We start from the raw sequence: 24,495 nt of genomic DNA, 5'->3' as shown, positions 1-24,495 counted from the left end.
AGACCACTGGGTCAGTGTTATAGACTACCTGCTGAAATAGAGATGCAGACAGACAGAAGGATGGAGACCACTGGGTCAGTGTTATAGACTACCTGCTGAAATAGAGATGCAGACAGACAGAGGGATGGAGACCACTGGGTCCTCAGTGTTATAGACTACCTGCTGAAATAGAGAAGCAGACAGACAGAGGGATGGAGACCACTGGGTCACAGTGTTATAGACTACCTGCTGAAATAGAGATGCAGACAGACAGAGGGATAGAGACCACTGGGTCCTCAGTGTTATAGACTACCTGCTGAAATAGAGATGCAGACAGACAGAGGGATAGAGACCACTGGGTCAGTGTTATAGACTACCTGCTGAAATAGAGATGCAGACAGACAGAAGGATGGAGACCACTGGGTCAGTGTTATAGACTACCTGCTGAAATAGAGATGCAGACAGACAGAGGGATGGAGACCACTGGGTCAGTGTTATAGACTACCTGCTGAAATAGAGATGCAGACAGACAGAAAGGATGAAGACCACTGGGTCAGTGTTATAGACTACCTGCTAAAATAGAGAAGCAGACAGACAGAAGGATAGAGACCACTGGGTCCTCAGTGTTATAGACTACCTGCTGAAATAGAGATGCAGACAGACAGAGGGATAGAGACCACTGGGTCCTCAGTGTTATAGACTACCTGCTGAAATAGAGATGCAGACAGACAGAGGGATGGAGACCACTGGGTCACTGTTATAGACTACCTGCTGAAATAGAGATGCAGACAGACAGAGGGATAGAGACCACTGGGTCAGTGTTATAGACTACCTGCTGAAATAGAGATGCAGACAGACAGAGGGATAGAGACCACTGGGTCCTCATTGTTATAGACTACCTGCTGAAATAGAGATGCAGACAGACAGAGGGATGGAGACCACTGGGTCCTCAGTGTTATAGACTACCTGCTGAAATAGAGATGCAGACAGACAGAGGGATAGAGACCACTGGGTCACAGTGTTATAGACTACCTGCTGAAATAGAGAAGCAGACAGAAAGAGGGATGGAGACCACTGGGTCAGTGTTATAGACTACCTGCTGAAATAGAGATGCAGACAGACAGAGGGATAGAGACCACTGGGTCAGTGTTATAGACTACCTGCTGAAATAGAGATGCAGACAGACAGAGGGATAGAGACCACTGGGTCCTCAGTGTTATAGACTACCTGCTGAAATAGAGATGCAGACAGACAGAGGGATGGAGACCACTGGGTCAGTGTTATAGACTACCTGCTGAAATAGAGATGCAGACAGACAGAGGGATAGAGACCACTGGGTCACAGTGTTATAGACTACCTGCTGAAATAGAGAAGCAGACAGAAAGAGGGATGGAGACCACTGGGTCACAGTGTTATAGACTACCTGCTGAAATAGAGATGCAGACAGACAGAGGGATAGAGACCACTGGGTCAGTGTTATAGACTACCTGCTGAAATAGAGATGCAGATAGACAGAGGGATAGAGACCACTGGGTCACAGTGTTATAGACTACCTGCTGAAATAGAGATGCAGACAGACAGAGGGATAGAGACCACTGGGTCAGTGTTATAGACTACCTGCTGAAATAGAGATGCAGACAGACAGAGGGATAGAGACCACTGGGTCAGTGTTATAGACTACCTGCTGAAATAGAGATGCAGACAGACAGAGGGATAGAGACCACTGGGTCAGTGTTATAGACTACCTGCTGAAATAGAGATGCAGACAGACAGAGGGATGGAGACCACTGGGTCAGTGTTATAGACTACCTGCTGAAATAGAGATGCAGACAGACAGAGGGATAGAGACCACTGGGTCCTCAGTGTTATAGACTACCTGCTGAAATAGAGATGCAGACAGACAGAGGGATAGAGACCACTGGGTCAGTGTTATAGACTACCTGCTGAAATAGAGATGCAGACAGACAGAGGGATAGAGACCACTGGGTCCTCAGTGTTATAGACTACCTGCTGAAATAGAGATGCAGACAGACAGAGGGATAGAGACCACTGGGTCAGTGTTATAGACTACCTGCTGGAATAGAGAAGCAGACAGACAGAGGGATAGAGACCACTGGGTCAGTGTTATAGACTACCTGCTGAAATAGAGATGCAGACAGACAGAGGGATAGAGACCACTGGGTCAGTGTTATAGACTACCTGCTGGAATAGAGATACAGACAGACAGAGGGATGGAGACCACTGGGTCCTCAGTGTTATAGACTACCTGCTGAAATAGAGAAGCAGACAGAAGAGGGATAGAGACCACTGGGTCAGTGTTATAGACTACCTGCTGAAATAGAGAAGCAGACAGACAGAGGGATAGAGACCACTGGGTCCTCAGTGTTATAGACTACCTGCTGGAATAGAGATGCAGACAGACAGAGGGATAGAGACCACTGGGTCCTCAGTGTTATAGACTACCTGCTGAAATAGAGATGCAGACAGACAGAGGGATAGAGACCACTGGGTCCTCAGTGTTATAGACTACCTGCTGAAATAGAGATGCAGACAGACAGGGATAGAGACAGCTGGGTCAGTGTTATAGACTACCTGCTAAAATAGAGATGCAGACAGACAGAGGGATAGAGACAACTGGGTCAGTGTTATAGACTACCTGCTGGAATAGAGAAGCAGACAGAAAGAGGGATAGAGACCACTGGGTCAGTGTTATAGACTACCTGCTGAAATAGAGATGCAGACAGACAGAGGGATAGAGACCACTGGGTCAGTGTTATAGACTACCTGCTGAAATAGAGATGCAGACAGACAGAGGGATAGAGACCACTGGGTCAGTGTTATAGACTACCTGCTGAAATAGAGATGCAGACAGACAGAGGGATAGAGACCACTGGGTCCTCAGTGTTATAGACTACCTGCTGAAATAGAGATGCAGACAGACAGAGGGATAGAGACCACTGGGTCAGTGTTATAGACCACCTGCTGAAATAGAGAAGCAGACAGAAAGAGGGATAGAGACCATTGGGTCAGTGTTATAGACCACCTGCTGAAATAGAGAAGCAGACAGACAGAGGGATAGAGACCACTGGGTCAGTGTTATAGACTACCTGCTGAAATAGAGATGCAGACAGACAGAGGGATGGAGACCACTGGGTCAGTGTTATAGACTACCTGCTGAAATAGAGATGCAGACAGACAGAGGGATAGAGACCACTGGGTCCTCAGTGTTATAGACTACCTGCTGAAATAGAGATGCAGACAGACAGAGGGATAGAGACCACTGGGTCAGTGTTATAGACTACCTGCTGAAATAGAGATGCAGACAGACAGAGGGATAGAGACCACTGGGTCCTCAGTGTTATAGACTACCTGCTGAAATAGAGATGCAGACAGACAGAGGGATAGAGACCACTGGGTCAGTGTTATAGACTACCTGCTGGAATAGAGAAGCAGACAGACAGAGGGATAGAGACCACTGGGTCAGTGTTATAGACTACCTGCTGAAATAGAGATACAGACAGACAGAGGGATGGAGACCACTGGGTCCTCAGTGTTATAGACTACCTGCTGAAATAGAGAAGCAGACAGAAAGAGGGATAGAGACCACTGGGTCAGTGTTATAGACTACCTGCTGAAATAGAGAAGCAGACAGACAGAGGGATAGAGACCACTGGGTCCTCAGTGTTATAGACTACCTGCTGGAATAGAGATGCAGACAGACAGAGGGATAGAGACCACTGGGTCCTCAGTGTTATAGACTACCTGCTGAAATAGAGATGCAGACAGACAGAGGGATAGAGACCACTGGGTCCTCAGTGTTATAGACTACCTGCTGAAATAGAGATGCAGACAGACAGGGATAGAGACAGCTGGGTCAGTGTTATAGACTACCTGCTAAAATAGAGATGCAGACAGACAGAGGGATAGAGACAACTGGGTCAGTGTTATAGACTACCTGCTGGAATAGAGAAGCAGACAGAAAGAGGGATAGAGACCACTGGGTCAGTGTTATAGACTACCTGCTGAAATAGAGATGCAGACAGACAGAGGGATAGAGACCACTGGGTCAGTGTTATAGACTACCTGCTGAAATAGAGATGCAGACAGACAGAGGGATAGAGACCACTGGGTCAGTGTTATAGACTACCTGCTGAAATAGAGATGCAGACAGACAGAGGGATAGAGACCACTGGGTCCTCAGTGTTATAGACTACCTGCTGAAATAGAGATGCAGACAGACAGAGGGATAGAGACCACTGGGTCAGTGTTATAGACCACCTGCTGAAATAGAGAAGCAGACAGAAAGAGGGATAGAGACCACTGGGTCAGTGTTATAGACCACCTGCTGAAATAGAGAAGCAGACAGACAGAGGGATAGAGACCACTGGGTCAGTGTTATAGACCACCTGCTGAAATAGAGACGCAGACAGACAGAGGGATAGAGACCACTGGGTCACAGTGTTATAGACTACCTGCTGGAATAGAGAAGCAGACAGACAGAGGGATAGAGACCACTGGGTCAGTGTTATAGACTACCTGCTGAAATAGAGATGCAGACAGATTGAGGGATGGAGTCCACTGGGTCCTCAGTGTTATAGACTACCTGCTGTGTATATGATGGTGTGGGCTGGGGGGAGGGTATGAAGACCACTGGGTCCTCAGTGTTATAGACTACCTGCTGTGTATATGATGGTGTGGGCTGGGGGAGGGTATGAAGACCACTGGGTCCTCAGTGTTATAGACTACCTGCTGTGTATATGATGGTGTGGGCTGGGGGAGGGTATGAAGACCACTGGGTCCTCAGTGTTATAGACTACCTGCTGTGTATATGATGGTGTGGGCTGGGGGGAGGGTATGAAGACCACTGGGTCCTCAGTGTTATAGACTACCTGCTGTGTATATGATGGTGTGGGCTGGGGGAGGGTATGAAGACCACTGGGTCCTCAGTGTTATAGACTACCTGCTGTGTATATGATGGTGTGGGCTGGGGGAGGGTATGAAGACCACTGGGTCCTCAGTGTTATAGACTACCTGCTGTGTATATGATGGTGTGGGCTGGGGGAGGGTATGAAGACCACTGGGTCCTCAGTGTTATAGACTACCTACTGTGTATATGATGGTGTGGGCTGGGGGAGGGTATGAAGACCACTGGGTCCTCAGTGTTATAGACTACCTGCTGTGTATATGATGGTGTGGGCTGGGGGAGGGTATGAAGACCACTGGGTCCTCAGTGTTATAGACTACCTGCTGTGTATATGATGGTGTGGGCTGGGGGAGGGTATGAAGACCACTGGGTCCTCAGTGTTATAGACTACCTGCTGTGTATATGATGGTGTGGGCTGGGGGAGGGTATGAAGACCACTGGGTCCTCAGTGTTATAGACTACCTGCTGTGTATATGATGGTGTGGGCTGGGGGAGGGTATGAAGACCACTGGGTCCTCAGTGTTATAGACTACCTGCTGTGTATATGATGGTGTGGGCTGGGGGAGGGTATGAAGACCACTGGGTCCTCAGTGTTATAGACTACCTGCTGTGTATATGATGGTGTGGGCTGGGGGAGGGTATGAAGACCACTGGGTCCTCAGTGTTATAGACTACCTGCTGTGTATATGATGGTGTGGGCTGGGGGAGGGTATGAAGACCACTGGGTCCTCAGTGTTATAGACTACCTGCTGTGTATATGATGGTGTGGGCTGGGGGAGGGTATGAAGACCACTGGGTCCTCAGTGTTATAGACTACCTGCTGTGTATATGATGGTGTGGGCTGGGGGAGGGTATGAAGACCACTGGGTCCTCAGTGTTATAGACTACCTGCTGTGTATATGATGGTGTGGGCTGGGGGAGGGTATGAAGACCACTGGGTCCTCAGTGTTATAGACTACCTGCTGTGTATATGATGGTGTGGGCTGGGGGGAGGGTATGAAGACCACTGGGTCCTCAGTGTTATAGACTACCTGCTGTGTATATGATGGTGTGGGCTGGGGGGAGGGTATGAAGACCACTGGGTCCTCAGTGTTATAGACTACCTGCTGTGTATATGATGGTGTGGGCTGGGGGGAGGGTATGAAGACCACTGGGTCCTCAGTGTTATAGACTACCTGCTGTGTATATGATGGTGTGGGCTGGGGGGAGGGTATGAAGACAATTACAGAAGAGATACACATGTTCTTAATCCATTGTTTTGCTCCACATCTTTTCCCTCCACCTATCTGTCCCTAAAGGTTGTGGTGTTGGTCTCCACCTATCTGTCCCTAAAGGTTATATCAAGGCACAGCAGCAATAAGGTTGTGGTGTTGGTCTCCACCTATCTGTCCCTAAAGGTTCCATCAAGGCAAAGCAGCAATAAGGTTGTGGTGTTGGTCTCCACCTATCTGTCCCTAAAGGTTATATCAAGGCACAGCAGCAATAAGGTTGTGGTGTTGGTCTCCACCTATCTGTCCCTAAAGGTTCCATCAAGGCACAGCAGCAATAAGGTTGTGGTGTTGGTCTCCACCTATCTGTCCCTAAAGGTTCCATCAAGGCAAAGCAGCAATAAGGTTGTGGTGTTGGTCTCCACCTATCTGTCCCTAAAGGTTATATCAAGGCACAGCAGCAATAAGGTTGTGGTGTTGGTCTCCACCTATCTGTCCCTAAAGGTTCCATCAAGGCAAAGCAGCAATAAGGTTGTGGTGTTGGTCTCCACCTATCTGTCCCTAAAGGTTATATCAAGGCACAGCAGCAATAAGGTTGTGGTGTTGGTCTCCACCTATCTGTCCCTAAAGGTTCTATCAAGGCACAGCAGCAATAAGGTTGTGGTGTTGGTCTCCACCTATCTGTCCCTAAAGGTTATATCAAGGCACAGCAGCAATAAGGTTGTGGTGTTGGTCTCCACCTATCTGTCCCTAAAGGTTCCATCAAGGCACAGCAGCAATAAGGTTGTGGTGTTGGTCTCCACCTATCTGTCCCTAAAGGTTCCATCAAGGCAAAGCAGCAATAAGGTTGTGGTGTTGGTCTCCACCTATCTGTCCCTAAAGGTTATATCAAGGCACAGCAGCAATAAGGTTGTGGTGTTGGTCTCCACCTATCTGTCCCTAAAGGTTCCATCAAGGCAAAGCAGCAATAAGGTTGTGGTGTTGGTCTCCACCTATCTGTCCCTAAAGGTTATATCAAGGCACAGCAGCAATAAGGTTGTGGTGTTGGTCTCCACCTATCTGTCCCTAAAGGTTCTATCAAGGCACAGCAGCAATAAGGTTGTGGTGTTGGTCTCCACCTATCTGTCCCTAAAGGTTATATCAAGGCACAGCAGCAATAAGGTTGTGGTGTTGGTCTCCACCTATCTGTCCCTAAAGGTTCCATCAAGGCACAGCAGCAATAAGGTTGTGGTGTTGGTCTCCACCTATCTGTCCCTAAAGGTTCCATCAAGGCAAAGCAGCAATAAGGTTGTGGTGTTGGTCTCCACCTATCTGTCCCTAAAGGTTATATCAAGGCACAGCAGCAATAAGGTTGTGGTGTTGGTCTCCACCTATCTGTCCCTAAAGGTTCCATCAAGGCAAAGCAGCAATAAGGTTGTGGTGTTGGTCTCCACCTATCTGTCCCTAAAGGTTATATCAAGGCACAGCAGCAATAAGGTTGTGGTGTTGGTCTCCACCTATCTGTCCCTAAAGGTTCCATCAAGGCACAGCAGCAATAAGGTTGTGGTGTTGGTCTCCACCTATCTGTCCCTAAAGGTTCCATCAAGGCAAAGCAGCAATAAGGTTGTGGTGTTGGTCTCCACCTATCTGTCCCTAAAGGTTATATCAAGGCACAGCAGCAATAAGGTTGTGGTGTTGGTCTCCACCTATCTGTCCCTAAAGGTTCCATCAAGGCAAAGCAGCAATAAGGTTGTGGTGTTGGTCTCCACCTATCTGTCCCTAAAGGTTATATCAAGGCACAGCAGCAATAAGGTTGTGGTGTTGGTCTCCACCTATCTGTCCCTAAAGGTTATATCAAGGCACATCAGCAATAAGGTTGTGATGTTGGTCTCCACCTATCTGTCCCTAAAGGTTCCATCAAGGCAAAGCAGCAATAAGGTTGTGGTGTTGGTCTCCACCTATCTGTCCCTAAAGGTTCTATCAAGGCACATCAGCAATAAGGTTGTGATGTTGGTCTCCACCTATCTGTCCCTAAAGGTTCCATCAAGGCACATCAGCAATAAGGTTGTGATGTTGGTCTCCACCTATCTGTCCCTAAAGGTTCCATCAAGGCACATCAGCAATAAGGTTGTGATGTTGGTCTCCACCTATCTGTCCCTAAAGGTTATATCAAGGCACAGCAGCAATAAGGTTGTGATGTTGGTCTCCACCTATCTGTCCCTAAAGGTTATATCAAGGCACAGCAGCAATAAGGTTGTGATGTTGGTCTCCACCTATCTGTCCCTAAAGGTTCTATCAAGGCACAGCAGCAATAAGGTTGTGGTGTTGGTCTCCACCTATCTGTCCCTAAAGGTTATATCAAGGCACAGCAGCAATAAGGTTGTGGTGTTGGTCTCCACCTATCTGTCCCTAAAGGTTCCATCAAGGCACAGCAGCAATAAGGTTGTGGTGTTGGTCTCCACCTATCTGTCCCTAATGGTTCCATCAAGGCAAAGCAGCAATAAGGTTGTGGTGTTGGTCTCCACCTATCTGTCCCTAAAGGTTATATCAAGGCACAGCAGCAATAAGGTTGTGGTGTTGGTCTCCACCTATCTGTCCCTAAAGGTTCCATCAAGGCAAAGCAGCAATAAGGTTGTGGTGTTGGTCTCCACCTATCTGTCCCTAAAGGTTATATCAAGGCACAGCAGCAATAAGGTTGTGGTGTTGGTCTCCACCTATCTGTCCCTAAAGGTTCCATCAAGGCACAGCAGCAATAAGGTTGTGGTGTTGGTCTCCACCTATCTGTCCCTAAAGGTTCCATCAAGGCAAAGCAGCAATAAGGTTGTGGTGTTGGTCTCCACCTATCTGTCCCTAAAGGTTATATCAAGGCACAGCAGCAATAAGGTTGTGGTGTTGGTCTCCACCTATCTGTCCCTAAAGGTTATATCAAGGCACATCAGCAATAAGGTTGTGATGTTGGTCTCCACCTATCTGTCCCTAAAGGTTCCATCAAGGCAAAGCAGCAATAAGGTTGTGGTGTTGGTCTCCACCTATCTGTCCCTAAAGGTTCTATCAAGGCACATCAGCAATAAGGTTGTGATGTTGGTCTCCACCTATCTGTCCCTAAAGGTTCCATCAAGGCACATCAGCAATAAGGTTGTGATGTTGGTCTCCACCTATCTGTCCCTAAAGGTTCCATCAAGGCACATCAGCAATAAGGTTGTGATGTTGGTCTCCACCTATCTGTCCCTAAAGGTTATATCAAGGCACAGCAGCAATAAGGTTGTGATGTTGGTCTCCACCTATCTGTCCCTAAAGGTTATATCAAGGCACAGCAGCAATAAGGTTGTGATGTTGGTCTCCACCTATCTGTCCCTAAAGGTTCTATCAAGGCAAAGCAGCAATAAGGTTGTGATGTTGGTCTCCACCTATCTGTCCCTAAAGGTTCCATCAAGGCACATCAGCAATAAGGTTGTGATGTTGGTCTCCACCTATCTGTCCCTAAAGGTTATATCAAGGCAAAGCAGCAATAAGGTTGTGGTGTTGGTCTCCACCTATCTGTCCCTAAAGGTTCTATCAAGGCACATCAGCAATAAGGTTGTGATGTTGGTCTCCACCTATCTGTCCCTAAAGGTTATATCAAGGCACAGCAGCAATAAGGTTGTGGTGTTGGTCTCCACCTATCTGTCCCTAAAGGTTCTATCAAGGCACAGCAGCAATAAGGTTGTGGTGTTGGTCTCCACCTATCTGTCCCTAAAGGTTCTATCAAGGCACAGCAGCAATAAGGTTGTGGTGTTGGTCTCCACCTATCTGTCCCTAAAGGTTCCATCAAGGCAAAGCAGCAATAAGGTTGTGATGTTGGTCTCCACCTATCTGTCCCTAAAGGTTCCATCAAGGCAAAGCAGCAATAAGGTTGTGATGTTGGTCTCCACCTATCTGTTCCTAAAGGTTCCATCAAGGCACAGCATCAATAAGGTTGTGATGTTGGTCTCCACCTATCTGTCCCTAAAGGTTCCATCAAGGCACAGCAGCAATACGGTTGTGATGTTGGTCTCCACCTATCTGTCCCTAAAGGTTCCATCAAGGCACAGCAGCAATAAGGTTGTGATGTTGGTCTCCACCTATCTGTCCCTAAAGGTTCCATCAAGGCACAGCAGCAATAAGGTTGTGATTTTGGTCTCCACCTATCTGTCCCTAAAGGTTCCAGTTTCAACTCTTCTGCCTTACTATTATTCGACCATGCTGGTCATTTATGAACATTTGAACATCTTGGCCATGTTCTGTTATAATCTCCACCCGGCACAGCCAGAAGAGGACTGGCCACCCCACATATGCTCTCTCTAATTCTCTCTTTCTTTCTCTCTCTCGGAGGACCTGAGCCCTAGGACCGTGCCCCAGGACTACCTGACATGATGACTCCTTGCTGTCCCCAGTCCACCTGACTGTGCTGCTGCTCCAGTTTCAACTGTTCTGCCTTATTATTATTCGACCATGCTGGTCATTTATGAACATTTGAACATCTTGGCCATGTTCTGTTATAATCTCCACCCGGCACAGCCAGAAGAGGACTGGCCACCCCACATAGCCTGGTTCCTCTCTAGGTTTCTTCATAGGTTTTGGCCTTTCTAGGGAGTTTTTCCTAGCCACCGTGCTTCTACACCTGCATTGCTTGCTGTTTGGGGTTTTAGGCTGGGTTTCTGTACAGCACTTTGAGATATCAGCAGCAATAAGGTTGTGGTGTTGGTCTCCACCTATCTGTCCCTAAAGACTCCATCAAGGCACAGCAGCAATAAAGTTGTGATGTTGGTCTCCACCTATCTGTCCCTAAAGGTTCTTCAAGGCACAGCAGCAATACGGTTGTGATGTTGGTCTCCACCTATCTGTCCCTAAAGGTTCTATCAAGGCACAGCAGCAATAAGGTTGTGATATTGTTCTTATAGGGATCGTCCACCATGTTCATCCTATAGCTACAGCTACCTCTGGTGTGAATGATTCACCCAATCACGATCCCAAATCCCCCAAGATACTGCCAATCAGCAATACATCTCGCTATTCCCCCAATCACGATCCCAAATCCCCCAAGATACCTCCAATGAGCGTTACATCCGGATCTTCCTCCAATCACAATCCCAAATCCCCCAAGATACCTCCAATCAGCATTCCATCTCTCTCTTCACCAAATCACCATCCAAATTCCCCCAAGATACCTCCAATCAGCATGACATCCTGCTCTTCCTCCAATCACAATCCTAAATCCCCCAAGATACCTCCAATCAGCATGACATCCTGCTCTTCCCATATGTGTGTTGATTACTTTTTCCCTGTTGATGTTCCACCTCGGATAAAACATCTTGTGTCAAAAATGAAACAAGCTGTAAGAACCAATCAAATAGTATATTGCATTTTCTTAATTATGAGTCTGAAATATTGTTCAATCATGGTAAGATGTGAGAATCTGATTGAGATGTTGGTGAAATGTTTGTTGGTCGTTCACCATCGCTCCTCAGTTAAACTGTTCAACTTACAACAAACACATTTGATGTCATGTTATCTGGTTTGTTGTGAAGATTGAAGCTGAGAAGCATATCTGGAGTTTGATCTCCCATCTCCCCCCGTCGTGCCGGGCCTTCCTCAGATCCGAGCCAAGAGTTGACTGTACAACAGAGATAACAGGAGTTTGATCTCCCATCTCCCCCCGTCGTGCCGGGCCTTCCTCAGATTCGAGCCAGGAGTTGACTGTACAACAGAGATAACAGGAGTTTAATCTCCCATCTCCCCCCGTCGTGCCGGGCCTTCCTCAGATCCGAGTCAGGAGTTGACTGTACAACAGAAATAACAGGAGTTTGATCTCCCATCTCCCCCCGTCGTGCCGGGCCTTCCTCAGATCCGAGCCAGGAGTTGACTGTACAACAGAGATAACAGGAGTTTAATCTCCCACCTCCCCCCTTCGTGCCGGGCCTCCCTCAGATCCGAGCCAGGAGTGGACTGTACAACAGAGATAACAACAGAGATAACAGGAGTTTAATCTCCCACCTCCCCCCGTCGTGCCGGGCCTTCCTCAGATCCGAGCCAGGAGTTGACTGTACAACAGAGATAACAACAGAGATAACAGGAGTTTGATCTCCCATCTCCCCCCGTTGTGCCGGGCTATCCTCAGATCCGAGTCAGGAGTTGACTGTACAACAGAGATAACAGGAGTTTAATGTCCCACCTCCCCCCGTCGTGCCGGGCCTCCCTCAGATCCGAGCCAGGAGTTGACTGTACAACAGAGATAACAGGAGTTTGTTCTCCCACCTCCCCCCGTCGTGCCGGGCCTTCCTCAAATCCGAGCCAGGAGTTGACTGTACAACAGAGATAACAGGAGTTTGATCTCCCATCTCCCCCCGTCGTGCCGGGCCTTCCTCACATCCGAGCCAGGAGTTGACTGTACAACAGAGATAACAACAGAGATAACAGGAGTTTGATCTCCCATCTCCCCCTGTCATGCCGGGCCATCCTCAGATCCGAGTCAGGAGTTGACTGTACAACAGAGATAACAACAGAGATAACAGGAGTTTGATCTCCCATCTCCCCCCGTCGTGCCGGGCCTTCCTCAAATCCGAGCCAGTAGTTGACTGTACAACAGAGATAACAGGAGTTTGATCTCCCACCTCCCCCCGTCGTGCCGGGCCTTCCTCAGATCCGAGCCAGGAGTTGACTGTACAACAGAGATAACAGGAGTTTGATCTCCCATCTCCCCCCGTCGTGCCGGGCCTTCCTCAAATCCGAGCCAGGAGTTGACTGTACAACAGAGATAACAGGAGTTTGATCTCCCACCTCCCCCCGTCGTGCCGGGCCTTCCTCAGATCCAAGCCAGGAGTAGACTGTACAACAGAGATAACAACAGAGATAACAGGAGTTTGATCTCCCATCTCCCCCCGTCGTGCCGGGCCTTCCTCACATCCGAGCCAGGAGTTGACTGTACAACAGAGATAACAACAGAGATAACAGGAGTTTGATCTCCCATCTCCCCCCGTCGTGCCAGGCCTTCCTCAAATCCGAGCCAGGAGTTGACTGTGCAACAGAGATAACAGGAGTTTGATCTCCCACCTCCCCCCGTCGTGCCGGGCCTTCCTCAGATTCGAGCCAGGAGTTGACTGTACAACAGAGATAACAACAGAGATAACAGGAGTTTGATCTCCCATCTCCCCCCGTCGTGCCGGGCCTTCCTCAAATCCGAGCCAGGTGTTGACTGTACAACAGATATAACAGGAGTTTGATCTCCCACCTCCCCCCGTCGTACCGGGCCTTCCTCAGATCCGAGCCAGGAGTTGACTGTACAACAGAGATAACAACAGAGATAACAGGAGTTTGATCTCCCATCTCCCCCCGTCGTGCCGGGCCTTCCTCACATCCGAGCCAGGAGTAGACTGTACAACAGAGATAACAACAGAGATAACAGGAGTTTGATCTCCCATCTCCCCCCGTCGTGCCGGGCCTTCCTCACATCCGAGCCAGGAGTTGACTGTACAACAGAGATAACAACAGAGATAACAGGAGTTTGATCTCCCATCTCCCCCCGTCGTGCCGGGCCTTCCTCAAATCCGAGCCAGGAGTTGACTGTGCAACAGAGATAACAGGAGTTTGATCTCCCACCTCCCCCCGTCGTGCCGGGCCTTCCTCAGATCCGAGCCAGGAGTTGACTGTACAACAGAGATAACAACAGAGATAACAGGAGTTTGATCTCCCATCTACCCCCGTCGTGCCGGGCCTTCCTCAGATCCGAGTCAGGAGTTGACTGTACAACAGAGATAACAACAGAGATAACAGGAGTTTGATCTCCCACCTCCCCCCGTCGTGCCGGGCCTTCCTCAATTCCGAGCCAGGAGTTGACTGTACAACAGAGATAACAGGAGTTTGATCTCCCACCTCCCCCCGTTGTACCGGGCCTTCCTCAGATCCGAGCCAGGAGTTGACTGTACAACAGAGATAACAACAGAGATAACAGGAGTTTGATCTCCCATCTCCCCCCGTCGTGCCGGGCCTTCCTCACATCCGAGCCAGGAGTTGACTGTACAACAGAGATAACAACAGAGATAACAGGAGTTTGATCTCCCATCTCCCCCCGTCGTGCCGGGCCTTCCTCAGATCCGAGCCAGGAGTTGACTGTACAACAGAGATAACAGGAGTTTAATGTCCCACCTCCCCCCGTCGTGCCGGGCCTCCCTCAGATCCGAGCCAGGAGTTGACTGTACAACAGAGATAACAGGAGTTTGTTCTCCCACCTCCCCCTGTCGTGCCGGGCCTTCCTCAAATCCGAGCCAGGAGTTGACTGTACAACAGAGATAACAGGAGTTTGATCTCCCATCTCCCCCCGTCGTGCCGGGCCTTCCTCAAATCCGAGCCAGGAGTTGACTGTACAACAGAGATAACAGGAGTTTGATCTCCCACCTCCCCCCGTCGTGCCGGGCCTTCCTCAGATCCAAGCCAGGAGTAGACTGTATAACAGAGATAACAACAGAGATAACAGGAGTTTGATCTCCCATCTCCCCCCGTCGTGCCGGGCCTTCCTCACATCCGAGCCAGGAGTTGACTGTACAACAGAGGTAACAACAGAGATAACATGAGTTTGATCTCCCATCTTCCCCCGTCGTGCCGGGCCTTCCTCAATTCCGAGCCAGGAGTTGACTGTACAACAGAGATAACAGGAGTTTGATCTCCCATCTCCCCCCGTCGTGCCGGGCCTTCCTCACATCCGAGCCAGGAGTTGACTGTACAACAGAGATAACAACAGAGATAACAGGAGTTTGATCTCCCATCTCCCCCCGTCGTGCCGGGCCTTCCTCAGATCCGAGCCAGGAGTTGACTGTACAACAGAGATAACAGGAGTTTAATGTCCCACCTCCCCGTCGTGCCGGGCCTCCCTCAGATCCGAGCCAGGAGTTGACTGTACAACAGAGATAACAGGAGTTTGTTCTCCCACCTCCCCCTGTCGTGCCGGGCCTTCCTCAAATCCGAGCCAGGAGTTGACTGTACAACAGAGATAACAGGAGTTTGATCTCCCATCTCCCCCCGTCGTGCCGGGCCTTCCTCAAATCCGAGCCAGGAGTTGACTGTACAACAGAGATAACAGGAGTTTGATCTCCCACCTCCCCCCGTCGTGCCGGGCCTTCCTCAGATCCAAGCCAGGAGTAGACTGTATAACAGAGATAACAACAGAGATAACAGGAGTTTGATCTCCCATCTCCCCCCGTCGTGCCGGGCCTTCCTCACATCCGAGCCAGGAGTTGACTGTACAACAGAGATAACAACAGAGATAACAGGAGTTTGATCTCCCATCCCCCCGTCGTGCCGGGCCTTCCTCAAATCCGAGCCAGGAGTTGACTGTGCAACAGAGATAACAGGAGTTTGATCTCCCACCTCCCCCCGTCGTGCCGGGCCTTCCTCAGATCCGAGCCAGGAGTTGACTGTACAACAGAGATAACAACAGAGATAACAGGAGTTTGATCTCCCATCTCCCCCGTCGTGCCGGGCCTTCCTCAGATCCGAGTCAGGAGTTGACTGTACAACAGAGATAACAACAGAGATAACAGGAGTTTGATCTCCCATCTCCCCCGTCGTGCCGGGCCTTCCTCAAATCCGAGCCAGGAGTTGACTGTACAATAGAGATAACAGGAGTTTGATCTCCCACCTCCCCCGTCGTACCGGGCCTTCCTCAGATCCGAGCCAGGAGTTGACTGTACAACAGAGATAACAACAGAGATAACAGGAGTTTGATCTCCCATCTTCCCCGTCGTGCCGGGCCTTCCTCAATTCCGAGCCAGGAGTTGACTGTACAACAGAGATAACAGGTGTCTGATCTCCCACCTCCCCGTTGTACCGGGCCTTCCTCAGATCTGAGCCAGGAGTTGACTGTACAACAGAGATAACAACAGAGATAACAGGAGTTTGATCTCCCATCTCCCCCGTCGTGCCGGGCCTTCCTCACATCCGAGCCAGGAGTTGACTGTACAACAGAGATAACAGGAGTTTGATCTCCCACCTCCCCGTCGTGCTGGGCCTTCCTCAGATCCAAGCCAGGAGTAGACTGTATAACAGAGATAACAACAGAGATAACAGGAGTTTGATCTCCCATCTCCCCCCGTCGTGCCGGGCCTTCCTCACATCCGAGCCAGGAGTTGACTGTACAACAGAGATAACAACAGAGATAACAGGAGTTTGATCTCCCATCTTCCCCCGTCGTGCCGGGCCTTCCTCAATTCCGAGCCAGGAGTTGACTGTACAACAGAGATAACAGGAGTTTGATCTCCCACCTCCCCCCGTTGTACCGGGCCTTCCTCAGATCCGAGCCAGGAGTTGACTGTACAACAGAGATAACAACAGAGATAACAGGAGTTTGATCTCCCATCTTCCCCCGTCGTGCCGGGCCTTCCTCACAACCGAGCCAGGAGTTGACTGTACAACAGAGATAACAACAGAGATAACAGGAGTTTGATCTCCCATCTCCCCCCGTCGTGCCGGGCCTTCCTCAGATCCGAGCCAGGAGTTGACTGTACAACAGAGATAACAGGAGTTTAATGTCCCACCTCCCCCCGTCGTGCCGGGCCTCCCTCAGATCCGAGCCAGGAGTTGACTGTACAACAGAGATAACAGGAGTTTGTTCTCCCACCTCCCCCTGTCGTGCCGGGCCTTCCTCAAATCCGAGCCAGGAGTTGACTGTACAACAGAGATAACAGGAGTTTGATCTCCCATCTCCCCCCGTCGTGCCGGGCCTTCCTCAAATCCGAGCCAGGAGTTGACTGTACAACAGAGATAACAGGAGTTTGATCTCCCACCTCCCCCCGTCGTGCCGGGCCTTCCTCAGATCCAAGCCAGGAGTAGACTGTATAACAGAGATAACAACAGAGATAACAGGAGTTTGATCTCCCATCTCCCCCCGTCGTGCCGGGCCTTCCTCACATCCGAGCCAGGAGTTGACTGTACAACAGAGATAACAACAGAGATAACAGGAGTTTGATCTCCCATCCCCCCCGTCGTGCCGGGCCTTCCTCAAATCCGAGCCAGGAGTTGACTGTGCAACAGAGATAACAGGAGTTTGATCTCCCACCTCCCCCCGTCGTGCCGGGCCTTCCTCAGATCCGAGCCAGGAGTTGACTGTACAACAGAGATAACAACAGAGATAACAGGAGTTTGATCTCCCATCTCCCCCCGTCGTGCCGGGCCTTCCTCAGATCCGAGTCAGGAGTTGACTGTACAACAGAGATAACAACAGAGATAACAGGAGTTTGATCTCCCATCTCCCCCCGTCGTGCCGGGCCTTCCTCAAATCCGAGCCAGGAGTTGACTGTACAACAGAGATAACAGGAGTTTGATCTCCCACCTCCCCCCGTCGTACCGGGCCTTCCTCAGATCCGAGCCAGGAGTTGACTGTACAACAGAGATAACAACAGAGATAACAGGAGTTTGATCTCCCATCTTCCCCCGTCGTGCCGGGCCTTCCTCAATTCCGAGCCAGGAGTTGACTGTACAACAGAGATAACAGGTGTCTGATCTCCCACCTCCCCCCGTTGTACCGGGCCTTCCTCAGATCTGAGCCAGGAGTTGACTGTACAACAGAGATAACAACAGAGATAACAGAAGTTTGATCTCCCATCTCCCCCCGTCGTGCCGGGCCTTCCTCACATCCGAGCCAGGAGTTGACTGTACAACAGAGATAACAACAGAGATAACAGGAGTTTGATCTCCCATCTCCCCCCGTCATGCCGGGCCTTCCTCAAATCCGAGCCAGGAGTTGACTGTACAACAGAGATAACAGGAGTTTGATCTCCCACCTCCCCCCGTCGTGCCGGGCCTTCCTCAGATCCGAGCCAGGAGTTGACTGTACAACAGAGATAACAGGAGTTTGATCTCCCATCTCCCCCCGTCGTACCGGGCCTTCCTCAGATCCGAGTCAGGAGTTGACTGTACAACAGAGATAACAACAGAGATAACAGGAGTTTGATCTCCCATCTCCCCCCGTCGTGCCGGGCCTTCCTCAGATCCGAGTCAGGAGTTGACTGTACAACAGAGATAACAACAGAGATAACAGAGAATCCATACTGGCAGACGGGCAGAAGCTCCTCTCTTTTCACTGTTTCTGTGTTTTTCCTACAGCGTCTAGTAGCTACACTATGACTTGACGACTTCTTGTATATTTCATGTCCTTAAAAGTTCACATCAAAGGCTGGTGCTCAAACTCCAGATTTTCATAAATGCTTTATTGTCAAGCAAAAGGCTGTAGTACAGAGACATCTAGAAGGATGTCAGAGCACCAGGCAATGACTGTCTTCACAAGTCATTTACTTTTAATGGACAATATTCAGACATTCTGTGCAGTTCCTTGGAGAGAGAAGAGATTATGCTAATAGTATTACTATTGATGTTGGAGAGGAGAAGCCCGTACAGAAATCAGGTCTGTCTTCAGCCCAGGGGTAAGAGTAGCTATGCACACCCAGATGAATCAATACCACCTCTTATTGAAGCCATTATTCTATATGTGTCTGAAATGGGGAATTATATGAGATGAGAAAGAACAAGAACTCTCTCCCTGGTTGTCATCAAACAGTCAATAGTCTCTAATAAGTTTACAGAGTTACAGTAATCCCATTTCTGGAGAATTACAGAGCTACGAAGCATAATTCATAGTTATGTCATGTTTATGATGTGTCGTGTATGCTTTATGAACATACAGACAGGTAACATAAATAATTTCCAGATTTATGCAATTGTTAAGATATTTTTGGTCTCCATATCTTGGAGCATATTTTGACGAAACCACACAACGAAAACATCAGCTTGATGATCAAGACTAATATGGTGTTACTATGGGAACTCCTGAGAGTTTCCTGGTTCACATGAAAGAGCAAAAAAAAGCTAATCCACACAGTGTTGAGATGAAAGGTTGGAATATACACATGAGCACACACACACACACACACACACACACACACACACACACACACACACACAGAGAGAACGTATTCATCTGATCAAATAGGGAAAGGGAAATCGGAAACCTAGTCAGTTGCACAACTGAATGCATTCAACCAAAATACTCCTTGCCATTACATTAATAAAGCTAATATCGAACTACTGAGCACTGCTGATGAAAGTAAGGCCTCATTGAGTGTTAACCTGCATTGGCAAACACCTGCATAGCAGATGTTTTGGCGGTGTTGGAGGTGTAACTGCTGTATGAGCTGACCAATAGGTGAGCGGTTGCTCTTGTGTGTAACAAACCACTCCCCTCCAAATGATCCCTACCGCCTTAGAAGTTCAAAACGGCGATAGAGAGTGTCGGCTAAATGCATGTTTTTGTCACACCCTGATCTGTCTTTGTAATTGTCTCCAACCCCCTCCAGGTGTCTTTCCCATTATCCCCCATGTATTTATACCTGTGTTCTCTGTTTTTATGTTGCCAGTTCGTCTTGTTTGTCAAGTCAACCAGCGTTTTTATTCTCAACTCCTGCCTTTCCCAGTGTAACGGCTTTCTTCCTGGGAAGGAGAGGCGGGCCAAAACGCAGCGTGGTTGGAGTTCATGTTCTTTAATAAGAGACACTTAACATGAACTAACTACAAAACAATAAATGTGAAAACCGAACACAACCACCCACAAATCCAAACACAAAACAGGTTACCTAAATATGGTTCCCAATCAGAGACAATGACTAACATCTGCCTCTGATTGAGAACCATATCAGGCCAAACATAGAAATAGACAAACCAGACACACAACATAAAATGCCCACCCAGCTCACGTCCTGACCAACACTAAAACAAGGAAAACACAAAAGAACTATGGTCAGAACGTGACACCCAGTCTCTCTTTTTCTCACCCTCCTAGTTTTGACCCTTGCCTGTCCTGACTCTGAGCCCACCTGCCTGACCACTCTGCCTGACCCTGAGCCTGCCTGCCGTCCAGTACCGTTGCCCCACCTCTGGTTTACTGACCCCTGCCTGCCTTGACCTGTCTTTTGCCTGAGTCTTACCTTCATACCTGATCGTTTTCATGTTAATTTGGATGGGGTTATATAATAGCCTATCTGTCCAATCGAGGTGTACACAACTGAACATCACGCATTTGAATGTTTGAACGTTGCTGCATGAACTTATAACGTTGCTGCATGGGATTTGTCGGTTTATAAAGTCAGGTGCTTTTGTTGCAATAAATTGTCATATCAAGCTAACGAAATGAGCCGCTTGTGGATTTTTGACAGCTCTAACACAGTTCCCCCTTTAACACCGCAAAAACAACCACTATGCTGTTCTGATAGAAACTAGCCCAACATCTATGCACTAATATTCAATATTGATTTAATTGAATTGCTTGTTTTTCTAGATGGAAATTACAGAAAAAGAACAAAAAGAAAATAACTATCATGAAGTAAATGTCTGTCATCCCTGTTGATCTACTAGGTCACCAACCCTGGTCTATCATGAAGTAAATGTCTGTCATCTCTGTTGATCTACTAGGTCACCAACCCTGGTCTATCATGTAGTAAATGTCCGTCATCTCTGTTGATCTACTAGGTCACCAACCCTGGTCTATCATGAAGTAAATGTCTGTCATCTCTGTTGATCTACTAGGTCACCAACCCTGGTCTATCATGAAGTAAATGTCTGTCATCCCTGTTGATCTACTAGGTCACCAACCCTGGTCTATCATGAAGTAAATGTCTGTCATCCCTGTTGATCTACTAGGTCACCAACCCTGGTCTATCATGAAGTAAATGTCTGTCATCTCTGTTGATCTACTAGGTCACCAACCCTGGTCTATCATGAAGTAAATGTCTGTCATCTCTGTTGATCTACTAGGTCACCAACCCTGGTCTATCATGAAGTAAATGTCCGTCATCTCTGTTGATCTACTAGGTCACCAACCCTGGTCTATCATGAAGTAAATGTCTGTCATCTCTGTTGATCTACTAGGTCACCAACCCTGTTCTATCATGAAGTAAATGTCTGTCATCTCTGTTGATCTACTAGGTCACCAACCCTGGTCTATCATGAAGTAAATGTCTGTCATCTCTGTTGATCTACTAGGTCACCAACCCTGGTCTATCATGAAGTAAATGTCCGTCATCTCTGTTGATCTACTAGGTCACCAACCCTGGTCTATCATGAAGTAAATGTCTGTCATCTCTGTTGATCTACTAGGTCACCAACCCTGGTCTATCATGAAGTAAATGTCCGTCATCTCTGTTGATATACTAGGTCACCAACCCTGGTCTATCATGAAGTAAATGTCCGTCATCTCTGTTGATCTACTAGGTCACCAACCCTGGTCTATCATGAAGTAAATGTCTGTCATCTCTGTTGATCTACTAGGTCACCAACCCTGGTCTATCATGAAGTAAATGTCTGTCATCTCTGTTGATCTACTAGGTCACCAACCCTGGTCTATCATGAAGTAAATGTCCGTCATCTCTGTTGATCTACTAGGTCACCAACCCTGGTCTATCATGAAGTAAATGTCTGTCATCTCTGTTGATCTACTAGGTCACCAACCCTGGTCTGTCATGAAGTAAATGTCTGTCATCTCTGTTGATCTACTAGGTCACCAACCCTGGTCTATCATGAAGTAAATGTCCGTCATCTCTGTTGATCTACTAGGTCACCAACCCTGGTCTATCATGAAGTAAATGTCTGTCATCTCTGTTGATCTACTAGGTCACCAACCCTGGTCTATCATGAAGTAAATGTCCGTCATCTCTGTTGATATACTAGGTCACCAACCCTGGTCTATCATGAAGTAAATGTCCGTCATCTCTGTTGATCTACTAGGTCACCAACCCTGGTCTATCATGAAGTAAATGTCTGTCATCTCTGTTGATCTACTAGGTCACCAACCCTGGTCTATCATGAAGTAAATGTCTGTCATCTCTGTTGATCTACTAGGTCACCAACCCTGGTCTATCATGTAGTAAATGTCCGTCATCTCTGTTGATCTACTAGGTCACCAACCCTGGTCTATCATGAAGTAAATGTCTGTCATCTCTGTTGATCTACTAGGTCACCAACCCTGGTCTATCATGAAGTAAATGTCCGTCATCTCTGTTGATCTACTAGGTCACCAACCCTGGTCTATCATGAAGTAAATGTCCGTCATCTCTGTTGATCTACTAGGTCACCAACCCTGGTCTATCATGAAGTAAATGTCCGTCATCTCTGTTGATCTACTAGGTCACCAACCCTGGTCTATAATGAAGTAAATGTCCGTCATCTCTGTTGATCTACTAGGTCACTAACCCTGGTCTATCATGAAGTAAATGTCCGTCATCTCTGTTGATCTACTAGGTCACCAACCCTGGTCTATCATGAAGTAAATGTCCGTCATCTCTGTTGATCTACTAGGTCACCAACCCTGGTCTATCATGAAGTAAATGTCCGTCATCTCTGTTGATCTACTAGGTCACCAACCCTGGTCTATCATGAATTAAATGTCCGTCATCTCTGTTGATCTACTAGGTCACCAACCCTGGTCTATCATGAAGTAAATGTCTGTCATCTCTGTTGATCTACTAGGTCACCAACCCTGGTCCTGGAGAGCAACAACATGTGCTCTTTCTGAAATGCTTGGATAGGCAACATGATCGCAGGTTAGTCAGTGTCAGACATGTTTTTCACCAGGCTCCCTCTCTGGCTCCCTCTCTGACTCCCTCTGTCTCCCTCTCTGTCTCCCTCTCTGGCTCCCTCTCTGGCTCCCTGAAGCTGCTCCTCGTAGTACAGTAGTTGGTCCACTTCAAAGCCATCACTGGGCCTCTCCACCAGGCTGCTGAGGGCCTGTCTGATGCTCCCCTCATCCTCCTGCCTCTCCCTGGCTCCCTTCAGGTAGTTATACACCCTCTGGAAGACGGTTAGACCCAGCCGACGGGACACTGACCTGGGACAGACACAGGGAGAGAGACTGGGTGTCAACTCTGTTCACTAATCACACTCATCAGCCTGACATTAGCTGACATTTTGACAGTTTAAATGTGGCTCCCATAACATGCTCTCTGTGTAGAGTGATTTGATGTGATTACAGGAGGCAGGATTGAACTTGTACTTCAGTGAAATATCATGCTAAACATTTGCATGCTCCAAGCTCTATCAACAGAGCCACACATGACCACAAATGGACCACTCTTGTACCCGTTAGCAACAAGAGTAGTCCATTTGTCCCTGTATGCTTTCACATAATGCATAATGGATGCTGTGAGGGATAAGAGTATTACTAAACCTGTCTGTCTAATAGAATGGAAGAAACATAGTTATTTCATCACATGGAGACATACAGTGTCACTAGCCAGTGCTAAGCTGCCTAAGTGTCTGTGTGTGCTGTCATCAGTGGGTGTTCCGTTGCCATGGAGCTGGCAGCAGGAAAAGAGCAGGTCCATTGGGGCGGGCCTCGTGAATTTGACGAGGATGTGGGCCCAAGAAACTCCTGGTATCATATACCAAAGTCCACATCTTCCACTAGACAACACAACTCCAACAGTCCAACACATCAGACACTAAATGAACGTTTCTAATGCCCAGAGCACATAGTACTGGGTTGTCATGGGACAACTGTCAAGTCTCTATTGAGATCTGTTGAGATTCACTGCATTGTTTTCTGGAGATGTCACAGTCAGAGAAAACGGACATTTAGAAAATACATCTGATCCTTCCTGTCTTCCCTGGACGCCTTTTACCAGATACTATTTCTGGAGTTAATATTGTGATGTAAAGATGAATGTCTACTGTACTTTGGTTTGTCCAGTTATCTGATGATGGTCCTATCAGGTCTATAAATCTGGTGAAACCTCTATCCCAGAGAAATGAACCATTAAGATCTCAGATGGGACTTTGTGGATGTTCTGGGGTTGTCTGGGAGAGAGGAAAGCCCAGAAGCGTAATTCATTTTCACCTAAAAGTACCATCACATTTGGGGCTATATGGTATTTTTGTCTATAGTGATCTTGGAGATGACCCTGGGGCCTCAGACAAAGCTTCAGATCAACAAAAATGTGTTTGGTTGGCCATAGTTGTATGTCCAGAGTTTTCTGTCCATAGCTCAGTTGTGTGTTCATAGTTGTGTTCATTATTTATTATTTTAACAGGGAGTCCCATTAAGACCAAGGTCTCTTTCAGAAGGGAACCCTGCATCTTACAATTATACACAATTTATACACTAGAAAATACCCCAGAGAATACACCAGAAAATACCAAATAAACAGCTTTAGAAAGTTCAAGAGAATACAAAAATACAAAACACACTGAAGGAAAATAATCACAGTCCTCGACAGAGAGGTCCTCAATCAGCAGAGGGGTCCTCAATCAGCAGAGAGGTCCTCAATCAGCAGAGGGGTCCTCAATCAGCAGAGAGGTCCTCAATCAGCAGAGAGGTCCTCAATCAGCAGAGAGGTCCTCAATCAGCAGAGAGGT

General features: G+C 48.1%; 1 protein-coding gene across 3 annotated transcripts in view; it reads right to left on the bottom strand.

The window, feature by feature from the left end:
* The window catches only part of nek11 (NIMA-related kinase 11), a 168,013-nt gene that overhangs the window by 51,856 nt on the left and 91,662 nt on the right, over positions 1 to 24,495 (bottom strand). For 2 of the 3 annotated variants that reach the window (XM_065027659.1, XM_065027658.1), the window contains exon 16: positions 21,015 to 22,969. The exons of the other annotated variant lie outside the window; for it this stretch is intronic. In XM_065027659.1, the coding sequence (XP_064883731.1) occupies positions 22,687 to 22,969 (283 nt within the window). In that variant the 3' untranslated portion in view covers positions 21,015 to 22,686. Of the gene's footprint in view, positions 1 to 21,014; positions 22,970 to 24,495 lie in introns of those variants that run through there. 3 annotated transcript variants of the gene reach the window in all.

The sequence above is a fragment of the Oncorhynchus nerka genome, linkage group LG14, assembly GCF_034236695.1.
Source record: "Oncorhynchus nerka isolate Pitt River linkage group LG14, Oner_Uvic_2.0, whole genome shotgun sequence".
NCBI lineage: Eukaryota > Metazoa > Chordata > Actinopteri > Salmoniformes > Salmonidae > Oncorhynchus > Oncorhynchus nerka.
The sequence above is the reverse complement of the archived record's forward strand: the minus strand, read 5'-3'. Positions and strand labels throughout refer to the sequence as shown.